The following is a 12,015-nucleotide window of genomic DNA, read 5'->3' on the forward strand; positions in this document are numbered from 1 at the left end:
TTGGTAAATAACCTAGTCATCTTAACCTATGACCTCTTCACTCCTTTATTTGGTCTTCTCCTTCAGTCCTTTCCCTCCTCTCTTTAGTTTGTTTTTTGTCTTTTTTGTTGGCCTTTAATTGTGAAAGACATTAATGAAACACAAGAAAAAAAAGTATGAAATTAATATTTCTAGCATCTTAACAAGGTAATTTATTTCAATGATTCAGTTTAAAGGGAAACTCATACTGTATGATGGATTCATTAGACAACAGTGGTATATGTCAAGCCTCTATTTTAGTTCACTTTGATTACTGGCTTACATTTAGTAAGTTCAGTTTTCAGAGTAATTGAAATAAATTTGTATTAATTAAAGGGTTTTTTAATGCACCGCTCTTATGTTATGGCCATGATTCAGTTCAAAAATAGGAGTGCTGTATTAAAGCATATTAACAGAAAGTTTAGTAGAAGGAAAAAGTGTGCCAGAATGCATTCTAGAAAGACGCTGCACCTTGCCCACAATGCCAACAGTACCAATATCCAGTTTAATGACCATGATATCACTGTGCTGACTCTGACCTTCTTAGTTTTTCTATGCCATATTTTCAAGAGAAATATTAGACACTTAAAGTCGACAAGCTGAATGGCAATATTAACCTGGGCTCCATTGCCACCTCAACAGTCCCTCAGGCTCACAGCTTCAGTAATTCTTGCAAAAGAACCCTAAACCAAGCATTTTCATTATTTTTCGAGAAGCTGACATTTTTATTGCTGCTTTTACCATATTTTCCTTCCACTACACTTTCTATTAGTTTGCTTGGAAAATGGACTCTGGGTATATAGACCAAAACACAATATTTTTCTTGGTCTTTTCTCATTTCTGACAAGCTAAATTTGGGATTTTTCATTAGCTTAAAGTCATAACCATCAAAATGTCTCAAAATGTATGCCTCACGTTTCACTTTTTGAATTAAAATCCTGAAATAATTTTTAAAATCCTGTCAACTATATTCTAATTCTCTGAGATGCACCTGTAGAAGTGCTACTCGTTTCTCCACCGTTTGGCTCTGAAATCCTGGCATGTAAGTAATAAGAGGAGCACAAATTTAGTCCTGAGTGGCAAACTTCTCCTGGCATCCGAGAGAAGAGCTCTTTAATAATTCAGAAATCTTCTCCCAGGCCATGTATGAATAGCTGACATTGTGAGCAGACGAACCAGGCTCTGACATTATGTAGATGTTCGTTCCTGCTACCGTTTTCTTCCACAGCTCTTGTAAGGGCATGAAAGTGCCACGGTGAGTGACAGTTTGGTGTGACACTTGCGAGGGGAGGAGGAGTTGTGAATGTGTGCATGGAGATGGGCGGATGGAGGTGGGGAGGTGCAGCTGGATTAATGATGTGCTTGAGCAGGTTCACAAATGAGAAGGCCTAATGTTTGTTTCCAAGGACAATGTGGTATTGATCTGTGAGGTATGGCCCTGATTGAAAAACCCAGGTTACCCTTTGTCCTTTTGTCTGCATGGTTCACACACACACACACACACACACACGCGCACACACACACACACACACACACACACACACACACACACACACACACACACACACACACACACACACACGCACTCATTTCACACACATACACACGCACACACCCACACGCACACCCCCACACACTCCTTTCACACACACACCAGCAGAACCTCTACCACCTGAGCTCTGCACATGTGTCTTGTTTCTCCCAGCGGTTTCATAAATATTAACCTGAAGAGACTCGTCTCCTCTGTCCAGCTCTGGGTCCAGGTGCTGAGGAGATGACTCCAGGCTCTAATAAATATTAATGAACTGTAGAATGGTGATTGATTGACCCCACCACTGACTGGCCTACATCACACTTGACTGCCACTCATGTTTATTCATTATTTGGAGAGAGAGCGTAAAGAGACGGAGTGAGAAACTGAGAGTGAGGAGAAAGAGCTTCGATTGCGTGGATGAGGGGGGCATGGAGGAGCTCAGCGTTTTACACCAGGGTTACGTCCGAAGGTTAGTGATAGATGAACGAAGCTCGGCTCTCTCCCAGGGTGAGCTCCTTCCCCCTCCGCCCCCCATCTTCTGAAATGCAGCTGTGGTGAGGTTATAATTGAATCTCCCAGGGCTGGTAATTCTCCCAGGTAGTGCAGAGGAGAGAAACGATACTTTAGAAGAGCTTTAATTCCCCCCTCTGTTTCTAAAAGAAGGAAAAATAAATAAATATTTAAAGCATTTTAATTACAGAAACTGTTAACATTGATTTGGAGAGCGGTGAAACAGCATTTAAAAGCATCGATCTTTTCCAAACGCAGTGAGGGATGTGGCAAGCGGAGCAACCCATAGATCACGGACACGTTTCCTCGGCGTCTGTGTTTTCTGTGGCGGTTGATGACACTGTGGGTTTAAATGTTTTAATGCAGATTGTGAAGAGCTACGATGTGCGTTTAGATTTTAATCGTCTTCACTCAGAAGTGTACATCCGCGCATCATGAGCATGAATGTCGCCATTATTTGAGGCTTTGATTCATTTATATGAACGAAACTTGATCATTGATAATAAAACCTGCCCAACCCTAGTATTAGAAAATGTCACTTAGCAAGATGATTGGTTGACATCAGCAAGGACTTGGCATAATTCTGGTTGGATAATTGACCTCTCTTTTTATGAAATAATTGTAAATCAAAATGTGTCTGCTTGCTGACTTGGATCCACCTTTTAGACATAAGTTAAGTAGATTTATTTGTGTTGTTGTTTTTTTTATCATTTGGTTCAACCCTGAACACCTAATTTCCGCTTCTGTCAATTTGTCTTCTTTGAACGGTTGAAAGATCAAAACAAATGCTTTCAATCAGGATGTATTGCTCATTAGGCTTAAACTTAAAGCATTAAAAGGCCCGTTGGATTCACCGGCTGCTTCAGATGTCAAGCAGTCACTGGATTCTCCTTTAAAAGCAAAGCAAAGCTAAGACACACAATCAATAGCTTTTGCAAATTTAATCGCCTAACATTTTTCTTCTGCGTGCGTGTCAGTTTCAATATAAAGGTTTAGCCTCACATATGCTTCTACCCTGCAAGAGATCAGATCCTCCAGATTTAGTTGGTGTAGAAAAGTGAAGCATTGTGCGACTTTTTCATGTAATTAGTTTTGTATGTCTTGAAAGGTCTGGAGTGACAGGTGAACCTGTGGGAGCCTTCTTCAATGCCAGTCCCCCCCTTCTCAACTTAGCAGTTTACTCTGTCACAGCTCCCCTGAGAAACAGCGGAAAAGAGAAATTATATCTCTGTTGACTTTTGTGCGATGATGCCTGTCAGAGAAGCTGTGCTGCAATCTACAGAAAATAAACGCTTCTAATGAAAACAAACTGTAATAACCTTTAAATGTTCACCGGAGTTGAATAAGTTTGTCAGAATGGATGCTTTTATAGCTATCTGATTTAAGAAAAAAAAAGTTGTTTTTCCCTTAACCTTGCTCCCTCACTGATATGAATGAAGTGTACCATCTCCTGTCAAATATGGTGAAAGACACCGCCTCGGAGACCTACTTTCTGTCAATCCTTCAGCACCTATTGCTTATCAGGAATGACTATTACATCAGGTAAGTTCTGTTTGGCTTTTACATACTGCTGGCCTTGTATTGACTGATGACCTGGTGAGGCGAGCTCTCTCTCTGCCTCTATGACTGCAGATACAATACCCACCAACCCATCGTTCTCATTTCACTCTCACGCAGGCGCTTTTCTTTAACGGATGCCCGGACGTCCATAAAATGCCCTCTCTGGACTTACATCTGCCATTTCAAAATGTGAAGGACATTTTGAGCTATTAGCTGCATTGTCAATCACAGCAGGCCCAGACATCGGGCTAATCAGTGGTCTGCAACTTTTTGATGCCTCTCTGCTCCTAAACACCTGAATCAAAAGGCTGAATCGCCTCTTCGGCATGTCAGCAATTTTTGTAAATGCCTTGTCATTAGCCATTGATTAGATTCAGGTGTGCTGGGGCCGAGATGTGTCTCAAGGTTGCAGGACAGCGGCACTGCTGACTATTATTAGCGTGCAGTCTGATAACACTGCCGTTCTCTGTATTTTACGTTTCAGATGCTGCAGCAAAATGTTCACTAAAGGAGGCTGCACTGTGCTGATTTTATAACATCTATAAAAAATCAATCTGTTTTTTTGTTTTGTTTTGTTTAATTGACATTAGAACATGGGAGCTTTGTGGGTGAGAAACCTCCAGTTGAAATCTGAAAACTTTAAAAAGGAACACCTAATTTGTTGTGTTTACACAACTCGACAAACTTAAAAAGCTTGGCCTGGGGAAAAAGTTGATTTTTATCCGTTTCATAATAAAAAGGAAACGCTGAGAATGAAGTACAAGATGATCTCTGTGAGAAAATGCTTATCTGGTAATCCTATGTCTTATAGAAGAAATAGAACTTCTTTAATAATAAATCTTATTCTGAACTATAAAGTTAGTTGCTTATTTACACAAGGCAGCATTATTTCAACCCAATTATTTGTATACTTTTTCACAGCTTTTTCTTTGTTTTTCCAAGTTCAAAATTGCTCTGTTTCTCCCAAAATGAAATTAAATGTTCATACCATCCAAGTTTCTTCAGAGTCGTGACAAAGAGTCTGTGTCGGCCTCTGACTGAAGACTGTCGCCATATGACACGGCTGTCACGATATGCTAACAACTCAATTTCTGGCAGGGTTTTCTGGGTTTTAACTGTAAACCCTCAGATGATGATTTCTCTTCCTCTGTACCGTTTTTCCAGTATCTATACTCAACGGTAGCCTGAAAGTTACGAACCAAAAAATTGTTTGTATTTTGTCCTTTTTTCGGTCACTTCCTCCAGATTTCCATCTGCTGCAGCTTGAATCATTATCTAGGACAGAAGTGCTACATCACTTATATCTGTATGTTAAATCCTGCAAGTTTGAGGAACTCCAGCCAACACCCTTAATTGGATGAGTGTTGGCTGTGTTGCACAGGAGAAAGCAGTCGTTTAACAGTTGGTGGTTCTTATTTGTTTGCACTGTCCGAACGGTCGTTATCAGGGGAGCCGTTTCAGTCAGGACATTGTTTTGTTTTGTCGAAAATTAAGCTACTCTGAAAGCTGCCTAATGTTTGAAAAAGCTGATTAGTCAGTGACAAGAGTGTGACTTATTTTAATAGAGAGGTTCTGATTAATTTTGTGCTGCGTCAGAACTTTTTGCAGAACTGCGGCTTAAAAAAAGCAAGTTGGAAGATAACTTGAGGATGAGAGGAGGTGGAAGAATTTACTAAAGACAAGTTGCTGTCCCCTTGGAGTCATGAATAATGCATTCCTCATCTATTCGGAGGAAGTGAGAAATAGAATTCACATTAACCATCCATGTCTACCTCTGCTTCGATGTCCACGTTCAGCTCCTTCAGGCAGAAGCGAAGGGATCAGTTGAACTGCTCATGAAAAATAATCTAAAGTTCTTTCAAAAGATATGTTATGAGTTTCTTTTCCCTTCAACCATCCAAACTAATGCAAGTATGAGCTCAGAACACAGACATTACAAGTAGAAACGCATCATGAGGGAGACGTTTAATTCCCTGTACATCACAGGTGCAGATTAGGGTAGATGGAGAACTAATGCAGTTCAAGTGGCTTTTTAAATAAATACTGTATTTCCATGTAAGGTTGGATGAGGTGAATGTGAGGGAGAAGAACTCCGAATCCAGACCAATTTACAAAAAACATGAGTTTGTGTATATTGTTTGTGTCCACTATGCTGGGCTTTTTCAAAGTAGTCCCACCCTTCAAACTTATATGTGTTGTCATGTTGCAGCTACAAAATTCAATGGATTTTTGAGATGTTGTATTCTACAACTTAGAGTGGCTTAATTCTCGACAAACGACCTATACAATTACAGCTTTTTGAGTGTGTCTGCCAGCTCTGCATTTATAGAGATTGAAATTTCCAGCCCAGTTGGACTTTGACTGAGCCATTTTTCACGTAAACGTCCTTCGATCTAAACCATCACTTAGCACCCTCTTGTAGTTGTAATGTTAGGTTTTTGTCATTTCCACAAATATGACTTTTAATATAATTTTCCTGATGAGCTCTGTTTTGTAATTTTCGCTAACAAACCTCTTAGGCGTTTGCAGAGCAGCTGCATTTATACTGGGATTAAATTAAACACAGCAGGTGTCTGCTGTGTCTTCTGAAGGCAGTTTGTTGCCTTATATTTTAGTTAGTATTATACTCTTACATTTCTCGGCACGCATCCCGGGGATTTTTATTTTTAACATGTTTTGAAAGCTGTTTATCTTCCCCTCCCCAATTATTCACATATTTGTGTTGATCTGTTGCACAAAATCAAAATAAAATGTACATATGTTTGTGGTTTTGAAGTGACAAAATCCCAAACTTTTACAAGGAAGTGTATTTCCTACTTTCTTTTTAATCTCACTCAATTTTCCATGTGCTACCACTTATTATTTTCAAATATAATATCATGAAGCATTTGTTTTTTAAACATTGCAGTCTTCTAATTATGAGTGAACCTGCTCTGTCTACTATAAAATCTCCAAACAAAACATAAGTTGCATGTTTTTTCCCCCTCCAGGCCTGGGTTTATTTTTGATAATTAATCTTTCCTTGCAAGTGTAATGAGTTGGAACGCATCAAACCCACCCAGCAATAATAGAGCAGATCTGCTCTTTTGGAGCCTGGTGATACGGGGATTACACTGGTTATGTGGAGCAGGGCTGGATCAAGTGGCTGAACCACAAGTTATCACTAGAAGAAATGAAGGTGCCAAAGAAAGAGAAGAAGTTGAGGATGATACCGGGGACGTGTGCTCGCTTCGGGAGCCCAGGCCTGCCCACTGTGGAAGGGCCCTGACAGTTCTGGGTCACTCTCTCCGTCTCTAGTTATCTCCACCCAGTCTCTATCTGCTCGGCGGCGGCGGCGGTGGAGGAGGATGGAGGACGAAGGGGAAAATAGTGTGGCTTATTGAGATAATAATGTGGTGTGCATTCATGACAGTTGTAAGCCGAGTCCCCACGGTGCTTAAGCCATGCGGGGCGACGTGTGAGCTTTCACCAGCTTGTGCCAGTCATGAGTGGGTGAATCCACCAGCTCAAGATTAACGTGTGGCATTTCATGCTTTCAAAACAGCACACCTAAATGCTGGTTTATTCTTATTTACTTTGGCTGAAAATGTCTTTTTTTTTTTTTTTTCTCCTCCTTTCATAAAACAACATTCGTGTGCCCTGTCCACCCACGAGGTATCGCAGTGGAAAAATAGACTTTGAAATTAGCTGTTAAACTTAAAAGGGCAGATATTAACTCTGTTTCATTTAGTGTTTGATGGCAACAAAATGCTCTGATGTTCCTTTTTATTTTCTCGCTGACATATTTTGTTTATGTGCAGCTTTTGGTCTTTTTGGACAAAATTAACCCACCTGGCAGCAGACACTTTGTTCACAGTTCTACCTGCTGTAATCAATTATCGCATTTTAGCAGCAGTAATGCTTCCCCTCCTTCTCGCTCAATGTTTTTTACGCAGAACCAACAGACAGCCGAGCCTTTGATCAGACTGAAGTCCTTATCTAATCTAAGTCGTCTTAAAACCTCAGGCTTTTAGGCGTCTGCGGTTATAAATCAATTGGACAATCTAGAGGAAGCTAAAAATATTAAACTCCAGCATATTTAAGTACTATGGTGGATCTTTTACTGTCATCCACTGGCGTAACATAACAAAACACATTAAAGTGCAGTTGTTTTTTTTAATTAGGAATTTAATGGCGATCAGAGGGACTTAATCGACGACTGTACTTTGAATTTATTTCTGTGCCGTTACCAAAAACAAACTGAATAATTTCCTGTGATTATTTAATCAGGTCACTGTTTTCCAGATGCTAATGGATTTCTCTGTTAGTAATTATTGAAGAATGATTCACTTTAGATCTGTCTGCCCAAACATTCACTCAAATTACTTAAGTAGCTTAGTTTCACTCACCAAATCATTTGTTAGCCTCTGGAAAGATATGAAGCATGGTGAGGATGTGTTGTGTGTTGATTCTGTCAGAAGTTAATGCTCACTCTGATTGTTGAATGCAAGGACAATGTTGTCTTACCGTTTAGGTTAAAGTTAATATTTAATGTCGCCCATGATAAACACGTGTAAAGAAAGGCCCAATTCACTCTTTCACTAATTTTCAGCCAATTTTTTTTTTTTTACCATTTTGTCTTTCTTTTTCCTTTTTCTCCCTGAAGGGAGCTTTCCCCCCCCCCTTTTCTACTTCACTAATACACATGTTTTGAAGAGGCCCAGCAGGAGACATCAGTTTGATGTCTCAGAACCCCTTCATGCACTTGAACAGTGAAGTTTAGTTTTAGTATATTAGGTTGTTGTCAGGGTGCCTTGGCTGACAGTTTTTCAAACATCTGCTACACAAGATGAACATTTAACTTGCAAAGTAGATAATGTTTACCTACTGGAAGAATTAAAAATAATAAAAAAATAAAAAACAAGACTGGTTTTCAGATTTAAACATCAAACGCTGGCCTGTGTCAGGGTTAAAAAATAATTACTTCTCAGTTTGGAGCTCAGCTTAAGATGGCATTGTATTTGCTAAATGTCACTTGCAATTAAAGTTGATAATGTTACACAGAAAAGGTCACATAGCAACCTGCGCGGTGGCGACGGACTTTCAGGCTGATTCACAGTCCGTGTTTGACGACGCCACGCTCCCAGTCACACTCCCAACTGCCTGGCATGTTTTCCTGCCCATTGTGCCTTTAATTACACACATTACACTGATTAGATTTACATTTCAGTTTTTACGGTCGCCCTAATTGCCAAAGAAGATTGCAAATTATGCAAGGGGGCAGGCGTAGCATTGGCGGCCGTCAGTCACCTTGAAATGGACAGACGATCGCGTGGTTGGTTTCTGTGTAGCCATTAATCTGCTAAATTTACGATAAGGGTGAAGCAAGTGATCAAATTTAATGGTGTACCTATTTTCTCCAGCAGCAGCCTTTTCGACATGGCATTTTGTGACCTCTACTTGGATAAGGGAATCATTTGTGGTTAATTAGCCTCGTGGGGTTTGTGTCACTCATATCTTTCATGTCTAATTGTTCTGCTTTGTCTCGTGACCTCTCCAAGACCTCAGTACTACAAGGTGATCGAGGAATGCGTGTCTCAGGTGGTTCTGCATCGCAGTGGGACGGACCCTGACTTTGGCTACAGTAAACGATTGGATGTGGACTTCACTCAGCTTATCGGTAACTTTTCAACTGCTTCATACTGCAAATGTTGTTTATGTGCCACCTGTTGTTGGCAAATGCTAATATTTTTTGGTACTTGTGTTGTATTCTTACATTTTGACAAAGTACTATTATTAAAGTAGTGTTTAACTAAAGTGTTCCTTAAAGTAGTTATTTTTACACATGCAAATACAAGAGGAAGTCTTCATTTTGTACTTTCAATTAAAAAATTAATAAAAGTTTAACTTACTTAAAATAAATCCCAAAAAATGAGGAAAAAAAAGAAAACTAGCCTCTACAACCAATAGCACTTCATGCGTTTTTTTTTCTTCACAAACTCAAACGTCTGCAGTTGAAAATTGTTTGAAGATTCAGCTTTCATGTGACTCACTGAACTAATAATTACCTGTATAAACAGAGAGCTGCTTCACACTATAAATGTGTATTTCAGCCCAGGATGATCTATTCCACAATCTCGCTGCATTCCTCAGTTTTTCCTCAGAAGCAGCACTTTTATGTCCCTTGCCATGTTTTTATTGGACCAAGGTCGGAAAATTATGCTGGGCACTTCATCATGCCCAAACTATTGCTGTTGCTTCTTCCTGGTCGGCCATGTTTGTTTACTATGAACTCATCTCAGTGCTCTTGAGTGAAACCTGTCTGTGTGTGTTGTGTTTTATTTGTCATGTACTTGTTAAATCTATCATTTCTTATTGTCGTGTGGAGTCGCTCAAGTCTTGAAAATCAACAGAGATTAAAAAATCTTGACATGTAAACTATGTCATTTGTGGAGCCTTGCCAATAATGGATTTGTTATTTGATCCATTCCAGGTTTTCTCTTTCTAGGTTTGGTTTCCATTCTAAAGCACCTTTTCAGCCAAGTAGCACTATTTCCTGCACTTCTTTTCATATAACTACCTTATTCCTCCAAACAATGTGTCCATTGACCCATTTTGCTCAGATTCTGCTAGAGAAATGCTCTACAACCAGCATTTGCTGACTCCTTAAATAACATCTGTTCGTTCACAGCAGAATGGCCTTTACAGATTGAACCACACACTTTTGAAGCACTTTCAATTCACAACAACATTCAGTTGATGTTGCAAAAGTTAAACCGAGTCAGAAATTCTGTTGGTTTTTATTACTACACTACATCTAACTGCATGTAAAAACATAATTCAGCCACAAACTGCAATTTATCTGGTTGGTGTTGTTGGACTAGTTATTTTAAACTCACTGGCTGGTGGAAAAAATCCAAGATTTCCAGTCTATCAGCATGCGCAAAATGAGAATAAATTTAACAGTGAAGTGTGTTTGATTTGGCCAAATGAATCATAAAATGGAGAAGCATTTGCTTTAATTCAGTTATTTGTGTTGGTGGAGTCAAGCAGACAATGTTAATTTGAGCTGCATTGCCAAAGGAGATTTTTTTTTCCCGCTGAAAAATAAAAATAAATTGACTTTGTCTCTCACAGTCGTATCGCTAGCTTGTGACTTGCCAACAAAGGGTCATTAAAAGTTTCTAAACTTATCCCTTGAGAACAGATGCTGCATGAAGCTTCCTCTCACTTTGCTGAAGTTTAATAAAAAAGCACATGGAGGGATGAAATGTGTCTTTTCTGCCCTTTTTAGACCTATTTTTAGCATTTGAGTTTCCTCTTTTAAAGCGAGTTGTCATCTTAAGCTGTAGCTGTGTAATGATGGCAGACTACGGACAAAATGCCTTGATCCACTCACATTAAAACTTGAGGCATTTTGTTTAAAATGCATTTTTCCAGAGCCAAACGCTGCTTGTAGGTCATGAATCATGTACACTTCCTCTCATTTCTCCACCAAACAAGCTTCCTCTATCGCTTCAACACAAAAGTATTCAAACCCCTTGGACATTTTTCTCAATTTCCTGCATCATAATACTAAAGTTGTATATTATTGGGATTTTACGAGATATTGTGTATTTTTATTTATTTAAATAGAAATCTGAAAATTGTGACAGTGATTTGTATTCAACCCTCTGCTGGTTGAAGCTTTCTCTCCCACTTCGCTGAAGCTCACAGAAACACACATGGGGGATTTGAAATGTGTTTTTCTCCATTTTTTAAGTCCTTCTTCAACATTCAGACTGAGCCAAATTGTTGTCGAACCCCCTTTTGCTGCAATTACAGCTGCAGGTCTGTTGGGGTACCTATCAGCTTTTGCACATGTAGAGATAGACAGGTTTGTTTATTCTTTGCAAAATTGCTCCAGCTCAGGGTGATTGTATGGATAGCATCTTTGAACATCAGGTTTCATCTCTTACCTCAGATTTGGGCCTGGAGCTTCACTGAGCCATTCTAACACTGATAGACTTTGATCTAAGCATGGTGGTTCTGGCTGCTGCAAGGTGAAAGGTCTTTTCCAGCCTAAATATAGTTTGTTTGTTTTTTTTCTATAGCTTCATCAATGTTCACACCAACTCTGTTGGTTATGGTGCGAGCATGTTCTCCCACTTACACTGTCTGGTGTGTTTCCTGGTCTTCATTCTGTTGGTTTGCTCACCAGCGTTTTCTGACGAGCCTTTAAAACCTTCACAGAAGAGCTGAACTTAGACTTACATTAAATCACTCTGGAAGACTCCACTTGCTGCTTTGTCGGCTTTTCAAAGCAATAGGTTGCCCCGGATTTTATTTATGGGTGTCAGAATACAAGGACTTGAATAAAAAGCATGCCGTATTTTGCAGATATTTTTGAGATGTAAATATAAGAGTCCATACAT

General features: G+C 39.5%; 1 protein-coding gene across 8 annotated transcripts in view; it reads left to right on the forward strand.

Annotated features, from left to right (window-relative positions):
* Positions 1 to 12,015, forward strand: part of diaph2 (diaphanous-related formin 2) — a 456,529-nt gene that overhangs the window by 142,885 nt on the left and 301,629 nt on the right. For all 8 annotated transcript variants that reach the window (XM_081611702.1, XM_081611700.1, XM_081611701.1 and 5 more), the window contains 2 exons: positions 3,488 to 3,604; positions 9,163 to 9,281. In XM_081611702.1, the coding sequence (XP_081467828.1) occupies positions 3,488 to 3,604; positions 9,163 to 9,281 (236 nt within the window). The remainder of the gene's footprint in view (positions 1 to 3,487; positions 3,605 to 9,162; positions 9,282 to 12,015) is intronic.

Source organism: Poecilia reticulata, chromosome 10 (assembly GCF_904066995.2).
Source record: "Poecilia reticulata chromosome 10, P_reticulata-male-v2, whole genome shotgun sequence".
Classification (NCBI taxonomy): domain Eukaryota; kingdom Metazoa; phylum Chordata; class Actinopteri; order Cyprinodontiformes; family Poeciliidae; genus Poecilia; species Poecilia reticulata.